General features: G+C 37.8%; 1 protein-coding gene across 3 annotated transcripts in view; it reads left to right on the top strand.

Moving 5' to 3' along the window:
• Nucleotides 1-19,955, top strand: part of MYO16 (myosin XVI) — a 370,295-nt gene that overhangs the window by 328,312 nt on the left and 22,028 nt on the right. For all 3 annotated transcript variants that reach the window (XM_040056866.2, XM_040056865.1, XM_040056864.1), the window contains exons 31-32: nucleotides 374-681; nucleotides 2,528-3,733. In XM_040056866.2, the coding sequence (XP_039912800.1) occupies nucleotides 374-681; nucleotides 2,528-3,733 (1,514 nt within the window). The remainder of the gene's footprint in view (nucleotides 1-373; nucleotides 682-2,527; nucleotides 3,734-19,955) is intronic.

The raw sequence follows: 19,955 nt of genomic DNA, 5'->3' as shown, positions 1-19,955 counted from the left end.
CTCAGTAACTTTCTATTAAAATGGATTTCCCAGAAATTATCATTCAGATTAAAAACCCAGCTTTTTATTGTATGTAGCAATCAAAGTGTGAACAATTCATTCAGTGAATGTCTGGTCAACAATATGAGACTGCTTAAGCAAGGCTGCATTTGTGTGAAAAAGGGCCGGTGTCCTGATTTATCATGAAACAGGAAATGGAAGAAAGCTAGCAGCTTGATCTGGATTTGTTTGTCAGAAGATTACTACACACATCCCCTCGACACAGCAGGGGAGTTGTGTGATTGTTTACCAAAAAGCTGTTGTTACATTTGCATGAACAGGTTCATTGTTATTGCTTGAATAATGCATCTGGGCCTCTTTTCTGTGTTTTCAGAGCTGAGGACAAGGGTGGGAAGGTCTCTGAGGACAGCTTTGCCGGCTGTCGAACGTCTAAGCACTTTCACTCCAGCTCTGTCCCCGTCCCCATGGCAGTGGATGGCTTGGTGCATTCTGCGGCTGGGTCATCCATCAGATCTCCCTCCCTGCACTCTGTTTTCAGCATGGATGAGAGCAATAGCCTGCCATCACCAAGGAAACAGCCTCCTCCCAAACCAAAGAGGGACCCCAACACACGACTGAGTGCCTCGTACGAGGCTGTTAGTGCTTGCTTGTCGGCAGCTTCTAAGGAAACCGCTAATGAAGGTTAGACATAAAGGCAGAGACAGTCGCAAATGTTACTTTGAGTTATTGATTTATTCTTCTCACTTTGATCCTTTTAAACACAGTCAAATGCCTTTGAGAGGTCCTGCTTCCTTGAAATATTTCAGTGGCAGTAAATAAAATTAGCCAATTTGTCATTTGTTCCCAAATCAGCAAATAATACTCATGTGTTCTAATTGCCCAGTTTATCAACAATCAAAACCTATTTGTAGAAATCTCTCTAGAAACAAGTAATCTGTCAACATGAGCTATTCTACCATACTGACCATACTTTTATTTCACCTTTTACACTGCTAGAATATCTTGCGTGACTAAAAGAGAATGCTCAAAACTTGAATTTCACTGGCTTAAACATTAGATTTTCTTCTACTTTTTCTCAATGCTCACATGAATAACTTACACATTTAGTGTTTGTTTGTTTGTTTGTTTGTTTGTTTGTTTGTTTGTTTGTTTGTGGGGTTTTTTTTGCCAGAATTGGGTTACAGTGATTTTTGTTTAGAAGCAAAGTGCTGCAAGTGTCCCAAAGTGTCTCAGTGCATTATGGTGCACATAGCATGGTTTTGAGTTTACTTGTTCTATTCTCCTTTACCTTTGAAATGAATGGGTAGAAGATGAAGGAAAGGAATGCATACTGCTTTCCTTGATAAGCCTGACTTGTCATGTTTTGTGTATATGATTCTAAAGGTTTACTAAGGAAGATCCTTCAGGTTGTGTTTAAAGTTCTCTATAATTCCCTAGTCCAGCGTACAATGGATAGAAATCTTTGCAGCTACCTCTCTCAAAATAATTACTGTTCTCATGTTCAGTTCATTATGTGAAAGTGTATTTTTCTTAACCTCTTCCTTGCTCATTCAAGCTCTATGTAAGGAGACATGAACTATACCCAACATACCTTTAAAATAGCATGGTTTAAGGAGGTCTGTAGTAATTTAATCTTTCTATGTCCAAATCTGCAAGAGATTATCAATTTAACCAAGAAGTTCTAGCGGAGGTGTTTTGAAAGAACAACAATTGACGTTGTATATGTGATCGTAACAATAATGCTCACGTGTACTCACAAAATAATTTTGGAGTTCTTATATGAAGGAAACAATAGGGCAAGTTTCTCTGCCATAAACTAATTTTCCAAGAATTGTGTCAGTTTCCTGAGTCTTTGTCCAAAACCATCTCTGATTTATACTGTCTAATTTTGATCTTAAAAGACCAATCATCTAGGTATCTAGTCTCTTCACTCCATACATGCCTGGAGGCTATGAAGAGACATCTAGTTTAGTTAAATGTATACTCGCCTGGGGATTTGCCCTTAGGCTATGGGATTCCCTAAAGTTATAAATTATTTCCACACCTGCAGTACAAAAGAAGAGAGGGGCATAATGTCATCCTATAATTAGAGTTTTATAGATAGTACGTAACAGAGGGGTATTTCAGTTACTGGCAATCACATATGTGTCAAAGTAGCACTGTGCTCACTCCTAGTTGAAAGCATACCTCTCTCCCTCAGAGCAAAAGGAAAAACAAGCACATATTTCCATGTGTTAAAGATCTTGCACTGCACATCTGGATTCAAAATATACTTCCTTGGGTGTGAGTTCTCATCTTTTAGTGGAAGAAGAGATTACCAAAGCTGATTAAATGCCCAGCTAGCAAAGGCCTGTGATTGGGTAGCTGAAAATTCTGCATTTCATTCCTAGAACTACTTATGCTTTTACTTGTAGTCCTGTGTTTGTGAAACTAAATGGGCAATATTCGAAGGCTTAAAGTATTAGACTAGTGTAAGAAAAAGATGACTTTAACTTGTTAATAACACAGACCTTTTTCACTTTCCTAGTACTGACCCGTCCAAGACCACACAGTGATGACTATAGTACCATGAAAAAAATACCTCCCAGAAAACCAAAGCGAAGTCCAAATACAAAACTTAGCGGCTCTTATGAAGAAATACCTGGCCAAAAGCCTGGAGATATTAAAAAAATAAGCACAGTAGTTAAACCAGGTGTCTATGACATTGTGACAGTACAGAGAGCAGCTTCTACTGATGGACCACAACACGGTGTGTTGAATCTCTTTATGTCACAAGAAGAGGAGGAAAATGAGCCTGTCTATATTGAAATGGTAGGGAATGCAGTAGGGAAAAGCAGTTCTGCTGAAGCAGAGAGTCCAGAACAAGGAGAGTCTGTATATGAAGAAATGAAGTATTTTCTACCAGAAGAAGGAAGCAATGGTAATGGAATAGTTCCAGTAGTGACTGGATCTCCTCCTCTGTTGTTTGAAAGCAAAAAATATGTTAACACTGAAGATGGAACATTGGATGGAAACAGTCAAGCAGCTTTGCTCTATAAAGACTCATGTGACATTCCAGCCCCATTCCCTAACTTGCTCCCCCACAGACCACCACTTCTTGTATTCCCTCCAACCCCTGTCACATGTTCACCTGCTTCTGATGAATCACCTTTAACACCACTAGAGGTCAAAAAGCTTCCTGTTTTGGAAACCAACCTAAAATACCCTGTGCAGTCAGAAGGCTCAAGTCCATTATCACCCCAGTACTCCAAAGGCCAGAAAGGGGAAAATGAAAGACCAGTATCTCCAGGCTTGATTGTGTTCAGTGTTTCCACCAAAGTGACTCCTCCGTCCACACCACCTCCTCCACTGCCACCACCTCCTCCTCCTGTACCACCTCCTGCTTCCTACCGGGCTTCCACACATTTTGCATCTCCTCCAGAGACTTGTGCTAGTTTTCTGATTAATGCAGGGAAGACAGGTACAAATTCAGATCTGTCAAAAGTACCTCAGAGACCCAATCCGGCTCAGCTTGGATGCTCGTCTTCTCCATTCTCCAAACTGCCTTACTCCCCAAAGCTGGCAAGAGCGAATCACAGGAAATTGAACTCAAATTCATCATCTTCATTTCCATACAGCCCTACAAACTCAAGGTCATTGACCAGTCCCCTTGATGAGTTAACTAGCTTGTTCAACTCAGGAAGGAGTGTGCTACGAAAATCTGCAGCAGGACGTAAGATCAGGGAGCCAGAAGGTAAGACAGTTCTTTGTGTTTCTGTATTATGTATTTTTTCTGCATCAAAACTTTCTTACCCTGGAAACTGATAAAGTGAACAAAAATGCAGAATGAAAACCTTGATTATTTTGAGTTTTATTTAAAGGTCTGTTGTAGTCATAAGAAATATATATAGAATATAAATTACATATAAAAACTCTATGTCTTGAGGTTTTGTCTGAGATATCAAGTTTTCTTTTAGCAAAATGTTTGTATGACACAAGTTTAAATGTTCTTTTAACATTCCAGCTGTCTCAGTAAAATAAACACAGATGTTACATTGTGTGAAAAATGAGTTTATGCTATCAAACTATAAAAATACTTTGAATTAAGTATATGGCTAGGTGGCTGGTAGATATGCTTTACTTGGAAGACTGTCTTTTAAAGTTTGATCACTTAATTTCCATGAAATTCTGTATTTGGTGATACAGTCTTTATTATTCCCCTAAATAATGCTTGAACGGAAAGTTGTGCAGTGAGCAATATTTAAAAAGTTAAACTAAATCCTGGTTCTGCATCTCAATAACAACACTGACTCCAGCCTTCACATTACTTTTCTGATTAAAAAAATAAAGTTTGAAAATATTCAGTACACTTTATATAGAAATTTCTCCCCATAGTAGCATCTCCTAAACACAAATTTTTGTGAATTTAAAATTTAGAGTGAGAAAGTCTCTAGACTGTTTACTTTGCTTCTTCTGTCTGTCCAAATGACTTGTCTTAATGAAAAGCTGTGTGCAGCTTATTCAAAATAGGCAATACAGAATAATAGAATCACTCAGGTTTGAAAAGAACATTAAGATCATTGAGTCTAACTGCAAAACTAACACTTTCTATGATCTCAGCTATATCATAATTTTCCAGCTGCAGTGTCTTCCAGCTCCTCCTGTTTGTTGTGCACGCTACATGCCTTGGTGTAGATGTACTTCACTGGCCTATTGATGTGCCACCTCTTTGGGAAGAAGCCCAAGCCATACTTTTGAAATACAAAACAATACTGTAGAGAACAGGATGGATTCTCTTATTATTCATTGTCCATTTTCTTAAATACCTACTGCTCCATTGACTTTAGTATCATATCCTAATTTACACAGCTATACTATAATAGAAGCAGGTATTTATTCTTGCTCCATGTACATGTATGTCTGCCTGCCACCCTACGTCTCTATTCCTGAGAACCTTGCCAGCCTTCAGCCAAAATTGCTTTCAACCAAATACAACAAGGAGATAATGGTCTCAAAATTAACTGAGTTTCTACAAGCTTCGTGAATGTTAGTGTCTAGGTGGAGACAAGAGACATTCAACTATCAGAGAAACTATAGTGGACAGAACCCTTGTGAGTGAGCTTTAGTTGGACCTTGCTTTTTCTTGTATGCCAAATTCAATCCTGTATGTTGAATGAGCTATGAACAGAAGCTTCATCAGTTCTCAGCCTCAAGAGAATGGTTTTTTTCTTATGCTAAGTATTCGGATTGATGAAATTGGTAAAGGAGTTATCACAGAAGTTTTGCTTCCTTAGACAAAATTACTCAATAACATTCACTGCCTTTAAATATATGTAGAATGTTTTCTGTGAGTTTTTTAATGGTTTTGTGGTTGATTTTGGTTGGTTGGTTGGTTGGTTGGTTGGTTGGTTGGGTTTTTTAAGTTGGGAGTGTTGGTTTAACATATAGTTTATACATTTTTATCTTCTGGGAAGTAACTATTGAAGTTAGTTCTTTGGATGCATCTTCTCAAGTCTCTCTCAATGTACTTGGTGAGAAAGTGTTGTAAACCACTCCAACTAGGTCAAAAAAAATAACCTTTACCTTAAAATAAAAGTTGCTTTGGAATGGAAGATTTTTGCAAATGCAATGATCAGCTAAATGTGACCAAGATAGAGTTCAGCTTGGGTCTCATGAGGGTTGAAGCTACTGCATTAACAGAAGATACTATAAAAAAACTCTAAATTTACCTTTCACATGGAAAACATGCTTCTAAATATTTCATCAAGGGAGTGCTAAGTATGAGAGATCAAAGTTCAAGAAAGATACACAATAAAAAACCTGAATCAATATTTTATGAGCTAGGAAGCTACTGTATACTAAGTGCAGTTACATATGAATAGTTCAATGATAAGTAGATGGATTGAAAGTAGCTAAGAAATAGAAGTGAATATATGTGTGTGTTTTTTACAGTTTGCCTTCTTTTATGTACTTCATGTGTTCTACGGTTTTCTAGGGTACCAGCTGAAAAAAAAGTATTTAACTTTTCATGCAAAGTAGTAAGATGGCAGTCATCAGAACTGACTCTTTACAAGTTGTGTAAAACTAGAAGTTGTCATGTGCTACCTTCTGATTTTTTTATCACCTCTTGCCTAATGCATATTAAGTTCCTAGAAGACTCCTCCCTTTCTTTTTATCATTTGTAGTATTTTATTTATCATCGATGATATGGTGAAAAAAAAACCTCAATAGAATTTCATTAAAATGTCATTGAAGACATGGCCTAGAACAGCACTCTATAATGTGCAGTTTCCTTTATTTTCAGAAGTTATAATCTATCAACAATCTTAACTAAAACTAGACAGTAAAATTGTGGGCCATTTTGAAGTCATGGAGAGTTACCTGTGGGAATCAGGGAGTTTCTGTGTGGGATCATCAGGCTTGGAGATGAAAGCCTCCTTGCCAATATATAAGTGCAATACAGACAGATCCCCCAGCATGCCTCCCTCTAGCCTGGAGGAGTAATTTCAAGGCCTGAGAACACTTATGTCCTTTTGGCTCCTGACCTCTTTGTGAGAAAAGCTCGTCCAGAATTACAGTAGAACACATTTGTGGTTTTCTGATGCGCTGAAGAATTATTGTGAACTGAACTGAGAGCATTGTCTTTTAGAAGGGCAACAACAACAAAAAAATCAAATGGCAACAACTTTCTTTTCTTGGTGGTTCAGCCTGGCTTTTTTTTTTTTTTTTTAAATATGACACTAGCCCCTGCTGGCTCAAACAATGATCAGGATCATATAGTATGCAATTTCATGCAAAATACTTCACATATTACAAGGGAGGTTTTTGCTCTGCAGAGCTCATAATTCAAATAAACAAAGCTGTGACAGCTGAGAACCTACATAAGGTGATTTCTCAAACGCTGGAAAGAGTTGCCGTTGAAACTGCAGCTGTATTGTTACACAGGAATTTGTTTCTACTCCATATAAAATGAGACTTGAGTGCAGATAAGTGATAAAACACACACACAAGTATTTTCTATTCTCTGTGATTTCTGGAAGTGAAAACTATAGTTTGCAAGACAGATTGAAATGGCATGGCCATGACCAGAGCCCCTACTCAAATAGACAGGACCTGAGATTTGAAACTAGACTTCATGAAACCGAATTCAATCCCTTAATCACAAAACAGCACTCCTTAGCAGGATATCTAAATATCTTTGACTATTCAACATATAAGACATTCCTTATATAAGGAAGAGACAATCATATGTTTAAGCATTTCATCTTAAATATTTATGAGCAAGGACAGAATTTTCTCTTCCTCAGTGTGGAGGAATGATACTCAGATTTTGCTAGGTCGTGATGTTATTTCTCTTAATTGGTACAGTTGATATTAAATTATTCCATGCAAAGGGGAATCATTTCACCTTCAGAACAAAAGGTGGAATAAATCCTAACCAATCACCCATGCTAAGATTGGCAGAGTGAATATTCATGTGGATGCTGAAGGGGAAGGAGCAAAGGAATTTTATGATTTTACCTTAGCCTGGGTGAATTTCTTATCATTAATCTGTTGAGATGAAGGCACAATGTTTTCTCTTCTTCCCATTTGTTGAGAAAAAATTAACATAGATACTTCTGTGTCTGAGCAAAAGAAAATACACAGGTTTGCAACCCCACATCTAGGTGCCTAAGAAGTAAAATTAGGAAGACATTTCCTTTATGTACATCATCAATGTATAGGAATCACATTTTGTGAAACATTGTTAGAGTTTCAGTAAAAGTAAATCTGTATATTCAAGTCTACCCATTCTTCAGTGACCTGTTCCTTTCCAAAGTTTGGTAAGAACAGCAAAGGCGTGGAAACTTTGGATTGTTAACAGTTTATTGTTATCAATACTGTTATTGTTTGTCCAGTATCCTTAACATCCATTCACTATGTGAATCCTTTCTTCACTTAATTCCTAAGTGACATATTTTCAATATGATACGTGAAGCAGGTAGTTTCACATATCAGAGTCTTATTCCACATTCTCCAGTTCAAGCATTTGAAGTTACAGGAAGATGGCAAATACTGGAAAATAATTCAGGTATTTAGGTGTACCTTGGGACTAAAGCTTGCCAATTGAGATGGACTCAAACCTGGAGAACAACCAAATGTAATGTATATATATATGAAAAATACCATTCTGTCAAAGGCAGGTATCCCTTTGATAGCTAGTGGATAATTTTCCCTTATCATCAGATAGAGCAAGCTCTTGTACAGCTAATGTCTCAACAGTGGATTGTAAATTAAATCCCTACTTGTGTTTCTGTGATGAAATCCCAGGCCTTTGCCCTCTAAGCCTCTCAACTTGTCTTAAACAACTTAATAAAGCTAATAATAATATTGCCATCTCCTTCCTATTTGTACAGTGAAATAAATATATTTTCTTTGTGTCAAAAGCTAACAACTCATAAACCATGAGTAATACAAAAAGCTGTGTTTTCAACTTTTATCTTTTACTTGTAAATGCTGGAGCAATGATTTTATAAGGCATCAAACTTCTACATCTTTAAAGCAAAATTCTCAAATAATTAAAACTTCAGTCAATTAAGCTTCGGCACATTTCTCAGAAAGAGATTAATATCTTTTTAATTGCCTTAATTAATAGGGAGTGAGGGTGACTTTCTGTGACTAATTTTCAGATAAGATATCTAAACACAGGAGAGTCATCAACCTCTGATAGAATATGTGGAGTTGGAAGGAACCTATCAGGATCATCAGGTCTGATTCCAGGCCCTGTGCAGGACACTCCAAGAATCACACCATGAGCCTGTGACCGTTGTCCAAACATTCAAAGTGAAACAGACTCGGTGCTGTGACCACTTCCCTGGGGTGCCTGCTCCAGTGCCCAACCACCCCCTGGGTGAGAAACCTTTTCCTGATACACAATCCCTTCCCTTGTCCAGCTGGCCATGCTGTGCCTGGTGACCCTCAGGACAGGGTTGGCCCTCCTCGCTGCCAGGGCACTGCTGGCTCATGTTCAACTTGCCATCCACCAGGACCCCCAGGTCTCTTTCTGCAGCACTGCTTCCCAGCCTCTCCTTCCCCAGTCTGTTTGTACACCAGGGTTGCCCCAATCCCAGGTGCAGAATACAACATCATGGAATTGTTGATTGCCCATCTCTCTGTAGGGCCTCTCTGCCCTCAAGGGAGTCAACAGCTCTTCCCATTTTAGCATCATTGGCCAGCTTACACTTTCACTACAGACTACTTGCAACTCTCAGTCTGAATATCTTGATGTAGGTGTAGAAAAGTGGGAGAAAGCGCTGCTCGTTAAGACTCCAATGCAGCTCATTACAAAAACAGTATTTCTTGGCTAGCCACGGACAACCCATACAGAAAATTACACAGGAGTAGGCAGAACTGCTGGCAATACAGCTGCCATTCAGCCCATGCTGGGTGATTTTTCTGAGGAAATAATTGTGGTTTCTATTATTGCAGCAGAAGAAGGTTAGAAGAGTCTAGAGAAGGTACACTAGACTCCTATTTTCAGAATATCTATGGACTGTAAGATACTTGAAAGGTACCACCTAATCTGCAGTCTTCTCCTGATCTATAAGTCTGCCATTATCTGGATAATGTATCACAGAAAATACCTGTTGTTTCTGTATAAACACAATATACTGAGAATAATTTTCCATTTCAGAATGTTTGAAAACTAGTATATTTTACTTCTGAAGACTGTTCTGGGTTTCTGTTAAGACTTTTTTGTTTGTTTGTTTCACTAAAGCATTTCAGTTTCTGGTTGACTTCACTGTTGCTGTTACAGCCTAAAACCACGTAATATGGAATTTGCTTTGGTTATCTGTTTGAACATGTGAAAAAGGCTTTGTGTGTGATTACCATAAAAAATTTTAACCTAACGATTATTAGAAGAAAAAATCAAGTCTAATTTTCAGGTGAAAAAAATTAGTATTGTCTTAAAAATTCATATTTATTTTGTATTTTAAGTGTTTATATTGAAAATAAATTCAGATCTTTACACTTTTCCTTACGTTTCCAAAAGCTGTACCAATGAAATAGAGGTAGAAGGAGACTGTGCAGCCCCAGGATCACAGAGGAGAATATCACTGCATTTTAGATTTCCATTGACCTTACACTGTAACTATCTATGGCTACAGGAAAGGGATCCTAGAGTAGGTGGCACCTTGATCTGACCCACTGCAGGCTCTCTCATATTCATACCAAGTCTCTGCTGAAGAGGAGGAACACTGAGGAAAAGTAATTGCACTGACTTTTCTGTTCCTTTTATATGTCCATTTCTGAGAACTGTAGGCATTTCTTTTAAATTAATGACTCTGTTTTGCACCCTTTCCATTGAGATGGATTTACTTTGTGTCCCCTTCATCCTCTCTGATACTTCAGTACAATAACTACACCATACTGGTTCAGCTTAGTGCATTTCAAAGACAAAGTTTTTAATAATATCCCACTTTTAATTGAGATTTGGATCATTCAGGAATCATTCAGGACATTTACAGGATCCTTATTTTCAAAGAAATGTCTTTTCTTCAACATCTGATGTGACATCATTGTTCCAAATTCAGTAATGGGTCAGAAAGCTGTCTCTGCTAAAGGTGTTATGGGCTTCTTTAAATAGTAAGAATTTTATTTGTAATTCACAATGCAGAACTAAAAATTACTTTGTTTAGGAACCACTACATCATTAATTGCAAACTGATTGTGAGAAATTAGTCATATCTAAGAGGAAGAAATTGATTTGTAGCACAGTTTTGTTCCTGATAACAAAGAAGAATATGGGTATTTGGCAGGAAATGTCATGTCACTTCATTTTACAGGAATTCCAGCATTTGAAATGTAATGAAGAATGAGATATGGACACACATTTTAGTGAAGGTCTCCAATTAAATTCTCAGCCTGAGTGAGAAATCTCTTCAGATGTTTTTAACTTCTTTACATTCATTTCAGCATTAAATTATCTTTTGCAAAGAACCTCAGTAGAGAACAATAATTTCATTTCACAGAAAATGTCAAGATTGTGGCAATTAAATTTGTTTTAGGATGAAATGAAAATCAAGCATTCTAAAATTCTGTGCAGAAATAAATATTCTTTCTTGTCCAGGCTTTCAAAAATGTTTTTAAAGTATTGAAATTATCTGCCTCAAGTATAGTAAAATGCTTCTTACTGAAAATGTTAACAACTAAATATGTTGACCATTTTTGTACCTAGATAAGTTCAAGAGTAGTCATTTTAACATCGGTCGGGTTGGCATTTAGGGGTATAACTGTCTTACAGACAAGCCAAGCTACTTCTAAACTCCTTGGCTCAGGTATCCAAGAGCTGGGCAAACTCCAGCCCTTCAGTGATGACCCAAAATTATCATCAGGACTCATGCAGCTCATCACGAAACGCTGAAACTCTGAGACCTGGATGTGTGGATTATATTCCAGTTCCAGCATTAGAATTTTGTAGGGCTCTTTGGAGAAGCAAGAGAAGACAATTTAAAAGAGACTGATAAAAAGACTTGATCACAAATGTGAGGGTACCCTGACCCTCATGCTCTCTCCACACTCCTACACTCTGCTGTGAGAGATTAGTCAAGTGCTCAGAAGTGGAGGTAGGAGAAGCATTTAAAGCAGTTAGGGCTTTATATATATCTGCCTTCTTCCTGGCATCACTAGTGAATTGAAAATACAGAAGCCTTCAAGTTCAGTGCTCTTTTGGCTTGTCTTCATTCTCTTTTAAAATGAAAAGCATGAAAATTAGTTTTATCCTTTGTGTGTTGAAATTTTCAAAACAAAAGTACATACTAAATTAGGCCTGAAGTTTTACAATTCATTATTTGTCTTAGCTCTTTCCTTAGGTGCTAGTTGCAGAACAATCCTGACACACTAGTAGTATTTAGTGACAGGTTTTAACTACTGATTAACTATTTGTGCACAGTATGGATGTTTATCACACTGCATCTGCAATAACCATATATGTTCTTGCTTTGAGGTTAATGACAGCGTCATTGACCATCACTCTTTCAAAATGAACTTAAAAACAAACTAAATAGATCTCTAAATTCATTTTTTTTGTCTTAGAAGCTCATTTGGAAAGCAAAATATGAATATTGCCTGAGAAGTTTTCCAGAACAGCTCTCCCAGTTTGGTGGGCGGGATTACAGTACAGGTGACCCAAAAGTATTCCTTGGCTTGCTCCTCAGGATCTACTCAAACAATTTATCTGCTCAATGCAGTCACTTATTCCAAGACTTCTGTGTTCAGGATATGTCTGGTATGACATATCCTGAAAAATATCTGTAGACGCATTCTGGGAGAAGTAAATAGAACTGTGATGCTTCTGAAGTAGGAAATCCCTATCTGTTTGTTTGTTTCTTGGTGGTTTTGTTTGTTTATTTTTACAATATTTGAAACTGTGTTTGAGGGGGAGGAAGGTTGAGACAGTGTCTCATCACACTGTTTCTTTCAACAGCAGCTGAAGCCCAGCAGTAAAGTTCTGTAACAGCAATACCACATAGAAATGTAAACAGACTTAAATGTCTGCCTTCAAGAACTGCTGTATGCACACAAACGTGAAGAAACAGTTTAAAAAGGGAAGCTGTGTTTCTCAGTAAATTTCCTCTTCCTTTTCCAGCACACCAGCAAGTTTTTAAACACACAAATACAAAAAGTAGACTCTTTGGTCAGCCAATCAACACACCTAGCAGTAAATAAAACTATTAACAGAGTATAATCAACTACTTATTTTCCATATTAGACTTGAAAAGGTGGGGAACATGGGGACATGGAGAGAATAAGTGTTTCTTCTAAGGCAGGATATTGTCCCAAGCAGTGCTCCCCTCCTTCTTGCCCTGTGTGGTTTGTTAGGAGCCTCAGAACGGCCTGCAGAGATCAGTTCCTAGGGCAGAGGGGATGAATGAAATTCCCAGTCTCTGAAACATGTACACTGACTGGAGTCTAGCTCACTTGCTGCACTGAAAAGGTGTTCCAAGTTCTTGCTCAGATACTATCAGGCAGGAGAAATGGCAGCCTGTCCAGATATTCTTTGTCCTTTACCACTGTTTGAGAAGACTGTTTTCTTCAGAATGGTATTCTTAGTCTCATGTTGGGGAAAAAAAAAACCAACTAATTCAAACAATCTAAAGTCCTCCAGACAGGAAAAAAGGCACTTATGTTTTCTCTCCCCCACCACCTCTTTGAGTTTACCTGATCCAGGAATGTCCCTAACATTGATTCCAGGAAAGAGGGAAAGGTTTATAGCTTGTAATGATTGACACTGAAATAAATGTAAAATGAGAACACTGTCTTTCTACCAGCACAAATCCATCAAAGAAATCAGAAGAATCCTTCTTGTTCCAGGTGTGTACTTTCCAGAGCTGTGATTTACAAAATTATAATTGAGCTAATGGCTCTTAAGGGCTGAACCAGACCTAGGAGTTCCTGCAGCCACTTCTGCAACCTCATTCTTACTACCAGCCTCATCCTCTGAAATTCGGCTGACTGGTATCACACTAATAGAAAATTCTTCAGAGGAGCTCTTTCCTCAAGCAGAGTGAGTTTTGTCACTTGATATTCTTCATGGTCTGTGGCTCCTCTCTTTGCTTTCCAGTGTTCACACAAAGCTTCTATAAATGCAGCTTCCCAGACAACATAAGTGGCCTGTTTCTGTATTTACCTGCTCCATAAAGGAGTATGGCTTCTGGAGTAGCTTGCAACACCATCTGATAGCTCCACTTACACAGCTCAGAGAGAAAGGATGCTGGAAGTGACAGTACAAATCCATTGCTACCATCCTAGGAGCATCACTGGTGTGGGGAGAATCCTAGACAATTGCTGCTGTAAGGGTAAGGTTTTGTGAGGTGAAATAAACCAGTGAATAATTATTGCCTCTGATGGCAGTGGCAGCCAGCAGCACAACTAAAAGGGTGAGACAGGCAGCACATGCTAATAGGCTGAGGGAATTCTGTCTTGACAGTTTTCAGCCTGCTCCATTTCTTTCTGCAAATAAGATGGAGCTGTTTGCCTCCAGCTCTCGGCAGACAAAGTAAACAGTCATGTTACAGAGGGTCACGGTGTGACTTCATATGAGTAAACTGAATTAGTCTGAAGCAATATGCATTTATCCACCAAAAGGACACCCAAGACAACCTGTGCTGAGAGTAGTTAGTAAATGCCACAAAGAATGTCTCAACAGTAAGTCAGAGCAAAACAGGAAACACCAAGTGTAATTGAAAAGATACAACAAAACACAGGGTTAAACACTTGAGCCAAAATATAATGGGCTGCTCTTATTTAAACTTCCTCTCCCTTTCCTTTATCAAAAAATGTCTGCAAATTTTCTGAAATAACCATTTTTTTTTTTTTCTCCTCTCACTTTACAACATCCACTTGTCATAGTAAATGTAAAAAAAATATCCAGTCAGCCATTATGATTCAGCGTATTCCTGACTTTCCCAAAAGAGTGAGAGCACAGATCAGAAATCCCTTCTGTCTGCAATGTCTTGACTTTCAGATATTGGATAATAGAGTCCATCAGTTCTCATTAACATGTTTAATGATAAGCTGTTTGATTTCAAATTTACATTTTGCTGGATACCAGCTGTAGGTTTTAAGGAAATTGAGCTATTTAGCTTTTACATTCCATGGTAGCACAGATACAAAAAAATCTTCCCCTGCACTATATGAATTTATCTGCCAGAATTTATGTGTTTTCCTGTTTTTAGAGTTGCTGATACAGAATGTGCAACTGTGGATCTTGATACCTAAAATTGTGTATTGATCACTAGTTACAGAAAATCATATTTTCCATGAATGAAGAAATAATACTTGATTTTATACTGAGATCCTTTCAGCTTTAGGACTGAGATACATCCTGCCTAGCTTGTGACACTGAATTTCCTCAGCTGGAGACTCATCCTAAGCTCTCTTTAATTAAGGAAAAGAGATGTGTGCCTTGAAAGACTGGTCATGTCAAATCATACTGAGAGGAATGCATGACTTCCATTTCTACCAGAGCAGAACTAAGGAGAATCTGCTCTCCCTGTACAGTCACGATGAAGCCTTTAAATGTGGCTTCAGTAGAAGCTGCAACAGTTCAGTGCTCCACCCGCCCCATATGATTTTAGGGTAGTTTTTCTTCCATATTTTCCTTTTACTTTTCCTGAGATAGATTAATATTGACCCCTGATTTTTGATTGTGATAACTAGTGCTGTCAAAGGATTGTATCTGTTTTACTAAATGAGCCAATGCCAGGGAATGTCCTTGGAATGGCAGCTCACTCCTGTGCACAATCGAGGTGCAGAGCAATCCTCAGCATTGTTTGGGACCTGGCAGGCAGGCTCCCATCCAGATGGATCTGGGCGTGGTTCAGGAGAAGACATAGCCCAGGGACTATTCCCAGTAGATGATTTGAATTCCTCTCTGCTGTGGAGGGCAAGGAAGGTGTAGCAGTACATGTATGGGTCTCTTACTCTTTGCCTCAGGGCCAGAGAACAGTTGTGATCACATTTGAATAACCAGGATAGACAAAGCAAGAGTACTTACCCTGTATTATGAGTCCCTAGGTGCTTCGGCAGTTCTGCACAAAGCATCCAAGGTAAGCATGGGTGGGATCCAAAACCTGCTGAATGCAATGGAGCCTTCTGTTGTTATTAATGAGTTTTCAGTTAGACTGTGAATGAGCACTGAATGTTAAAAGGAGAAGTATTTGAAAAAGAACATATGGGGACATATGTATCCATATACATTATGGATATACCTACGTTTAAAGAAAGGAGAACAAAACAAGGGGTTTGACAGAAAAGTACAATATAACCCTATCAGCTAAGTTACTGCTGGGCCTTTAATAATGTACTGGTTTTTCATCTCTTGCTGTCCAAAAAGTCTATGATGATTCCTCCTAAATGCTGGTATTAATCATCAATTTATATTTTGTCTTCAGACTTTATAAAATACGCAAAGTATATGATTTCCTTAGAAAACTAATAGTCTCTCAAAATGTTACACTTTAGTACTTTAACCTGTCATATGAATAGAGCTAATACTGCCTCATTTCATAATTTGGTGATAAAGAGTTAGTTCAACCTATATACTACTTATGAAATAACTATGATGCTTAGGATCATACATTTTATGTTTGGGGAAAAAGTGTTTTATAATAGGAAATTTGGAAGTCATAGCTCAATTAAAAGAATTTAAGTCAACCTTTTGACAAGAAAAATCTATCATGTAGACTTTCAGTGTATTGGTTTATTTTAAAAGTGAGATAGTGACTTAAAAAGGGAAGGAAATACATTAATTTTCTTCTCTTCCTCTTCTTCTCTTTTTTTTTTTTTTTTTTTTTTTTTTTTTTTTTTTTTTTTTTTTTTTTTTTTTTTTTTTTTTTTTTACAAAATAGAATTCTGTCCATCCTGTGCCTTATGACTTTATCCTGAGTTTTAAACTCAGTCTCTTCCAGGAACACCAATAACAAGCAACTGTGGGTTTCATGAGCTGCCTCTCTTGCATACCATTCCTCTTGCAGTTTCCAAGTAATGCTGATGTAATTAATTGTGGATTTGTTGGAATATGGATCTTGCTTGTTAGGAAATAACTGTTAAACTTTGATTTGTCGTCCACTGATTGAAAGCACTGTGCATGAGATTGCTCCCATCTAGTAACTATGCTATAGCTGAGGGACAAAAGATGCCCTCAATCCAGACATGCATACATCCTTTTAATGCACACATCCTCATTAACTGCAAGATTAGTCAGAGTAGGACTTTACTGAGTCAGAGATATGTTTTTCGCAAAGTCAGTTTACTGAAATAATAATCCAAATACTGTTCACTTTTGCAGACTCTAGATTTTCATTTAAAACTTGTATTCCTCTTACAATCATGAACTTCCACCAAGCTTCTACAGCTGATATCTCTCTGTAGCTAGTCTTTTGCAAGCAGGCATAGATGACTCTTCAAATAAGATTTATTACCAGCTGAGCACTGTTAAAGATGTTGTTACTTAAAATAAAATAGTATTGAAACCTGGTAAAAAATCCATTCATCTAGTGAGAATAACAGAGCATAAGTCTGAACAAAAAGCTAAGATTCATGGTGTTGGTGAATATATTCAAATAGGGGAACCATAAGGGCTTTTTTCCTGCCTCCTAAAATTTTTGATAGTTTCAGAAAGTTGATAAGGGATGGGAGAGCACTGCATTCTTGTATCTGCAAGGTTTGATGGCAGCAGGAGCACATCAACATTAACGTGGAGAAAAGTCTAGACTTCTGTGTTAGGCAACTAAGAAAACATGAGGGGAAAGTGCATTTCAGACCAACACTTGACAGATAAAGTAGAAATCAGTAGGAATTTTTAACAGAAATATTATGATAAAATGTCAAGAGACACATTCGTTATGCTCAGGGATATTTTGAACAGTATGGAGGCAGGACAGAGAGAGATACCCCTGCACAGAAGATAAAGTCAGGACCTTCTGGCATGTTTAATGAAAAAGCAAATGCAAAGTGCTGCACCTTGAAAAGTATTACCTCATACAATGAAATAGGGATCAGGTTGTCTGGGAAGCAGCCATAGGAAAAGGATTCTGGGGGCCCCGAGAGCTGGACAGGAGCTGGCAGTGAGCCTTGGCAGCAGAGACAGCCAAAAGCCTTCTGGGCTGTGTCAGTCATTCCTCCAGCCAGCACTCATTGTTGGACCGTATCTGGGTACTGTGGCCAGTTTGTGCCTTCCAATGCAGAAATGGAGCAAGTGGAGCAAGTTTACTCCAGCAATCACAGAATTACAGAATTGTTAGGGTTGGAATTGACCTTCGGAGATCACGCAGTCCAACCCCCTGCCAAAGCAGGGTCACCTACAGCAGGTTACCCAGGAACGTGTCCAGGTGGGGTTTGAATGTCTCCAGAGAGGAAGACTCCACGAGCCTCCTGGGCAGCCTGTTCAGTGCTCTGCCAGTCTCAGTGTAAAGAAATTCTTCCTCAGAAGGTGAAAGGTGAAATTTCTTGTATTTTAGTTTATGGCCCCTGCACCTTGTCCTATATTTATATTTATATTTATATTTATATTTATATTTATATTTATATTTATATTTATATTTATATTTATATTTATATGTATTGATTACATCCCCTCTCAGTCTTCTCTTCTCTAGACTAAACAGGTGCAGCTCCTGCAGTCTCTCCTCATAAGACACATGCTCCAAACACCACATCTTTGTGACCCCCCCCAGACCCTCTCCAGTAGCTTGTCTATTTTGTATAGAGGAGCCCAGAAGTGGACACAGTACATGCTCAGGGCTGGAGGGTGGTGCTGTGAGCAGAGGTTGGGGCAGGGGGAGCTTGTCCAGTGTGGGGCAGAGCTTGTTTCAGGGGCACTCTCCTGACGTTTGGTTGAAGTTTGCTGATGTACGCAGTTAAACTTGTTCCACAGACTCACATGAATCTGCTCCAATGAGGAGCTGAAGATGCCTATATATAGGAAATTAGTTCAAGTACCTCTTTATAATCCAGATTATTTTGAAATAAAATATAAGGTTCTTTCCCACCCCCAAGATCAGCTAAATAAGGCACCTACAAAATATATTTTCTCTATAGTTTAGAGAAAATGTTCTCTGTTCAGAAACTAAAGGGGTGCATTTCTCACAATGATTGAATACAGCAAATGGGATAACAAATTTCTGTCTAGATAGCTGTCCCCGAAGATATGCTGCATATATTTCACTACTTATTTCTGCCAATTTAGTATGATATTATAGCTTAACAGTAGCTATCCACAATTCTTTGTAGTATTTCATTCTACAGATACAAAGGAGAAAAGGTAATTTTTTTTTCCAAGAGCCCTTCATGAATGCCCTGAAAAGATATCAATGTACCTATGAAACAAAAGGCTTCTGCAAACAGCAATGCAAGAAAAATTCTTTCTACTTGCTCATTCCCTAAGGAATTACACATCAGGCAAATCAATAAATCTTTCAAATATCAAGAAAAATAAGAATCCCAGCCACTTCCCCAAGAAGCTTTATGTAAAAAATGGCACAATAATTATGTAGGTGGATTATGATCTATAGGCAAGTGCACTGACTATTAACATCTAAAAGTGACATTTCCTTTTCAGACAAATTTAGAATGAGCTACAAAGATGCATTTTGCAGTCAACTTGCTAGTACAAAAGCTAAATCAGGCATGCTCTTATAATTGTACCGTATGTATATTCCATCTCAGACTTTCCATCTCAGCCTCTCCCAAGTCAGTTATTGTGGGTAGAGCTGGCCTAATTTTTTCAATACAAAGCACATTTGCCTGAAGATCCATTTTATGAAACAATGTCACTGAAACAATCCAGTCAGATCTGGTAAAATATGATGATCAGGGAATGAGAGCAAGAAAGGAAGGGATGAAAATCAAACTAACATGGAAATGTTTAATCTGACAGTTTGAAAATGAACTTTTTGACTTCTCAAGACAGAAATTTTTTAGACAAGGATATATTAAGAACAATTCAGTATTGGATAACTAAAAGCAAAACAAAAATAGAAAAAACCTTTTCAATTAAATTAAATATTTTGAGGCAACCAGAATGGAATTATAGTTTTCATTTCATTAATTAATTTTGAATGTTGGTGCTTTTCAGATCAGATGTTTGGGATTTTTTTTAGTTCAGGCATAAAAATGAAAAATTGACAGAACAGTCAACATTAGGCTGGAAAACCTTCAGCTTAAGTATCTATTACCTGGTGGAAAAAAGGCTTTTCTTTTCCCTTGAAAAATTTCATGTGCTTGAGATTTATGAGAATATATCATATCTTTGAGAAAGCTGAGGATGTTATTCGAAGTATGGATAAATGCTGTAATGTTGGTTTTAACAGCTAGTCTTTTGACCTCCATTGGTTCTTGCAGTCATTATGACAAACAAAATCAAGGAATAACTCTTTCAGAGCTGTCATAGAAGGAAAATTTTCATTTTAGAGTGCTACAGGAGGACCTCTGCA

The sequence above is a fragment of the Hirundo rustica genome, chromosome 2 (assembly GCF_015227805.2).
Source record: "Hirundo rustica isolate bHirRus1 chromosome 2, bHirRus1.pri.v3, whole genome shotgun sequence".
NCBI classification, from domain to species: Eukaryota; Metazoa; Chordata; class Aves; order Passeriformes; family Hirundinidae; genus Hirundo; species Hirundo rustica.
This window is presented reverse-complemented; position numbering and strand designations above follow the sequence as displayed.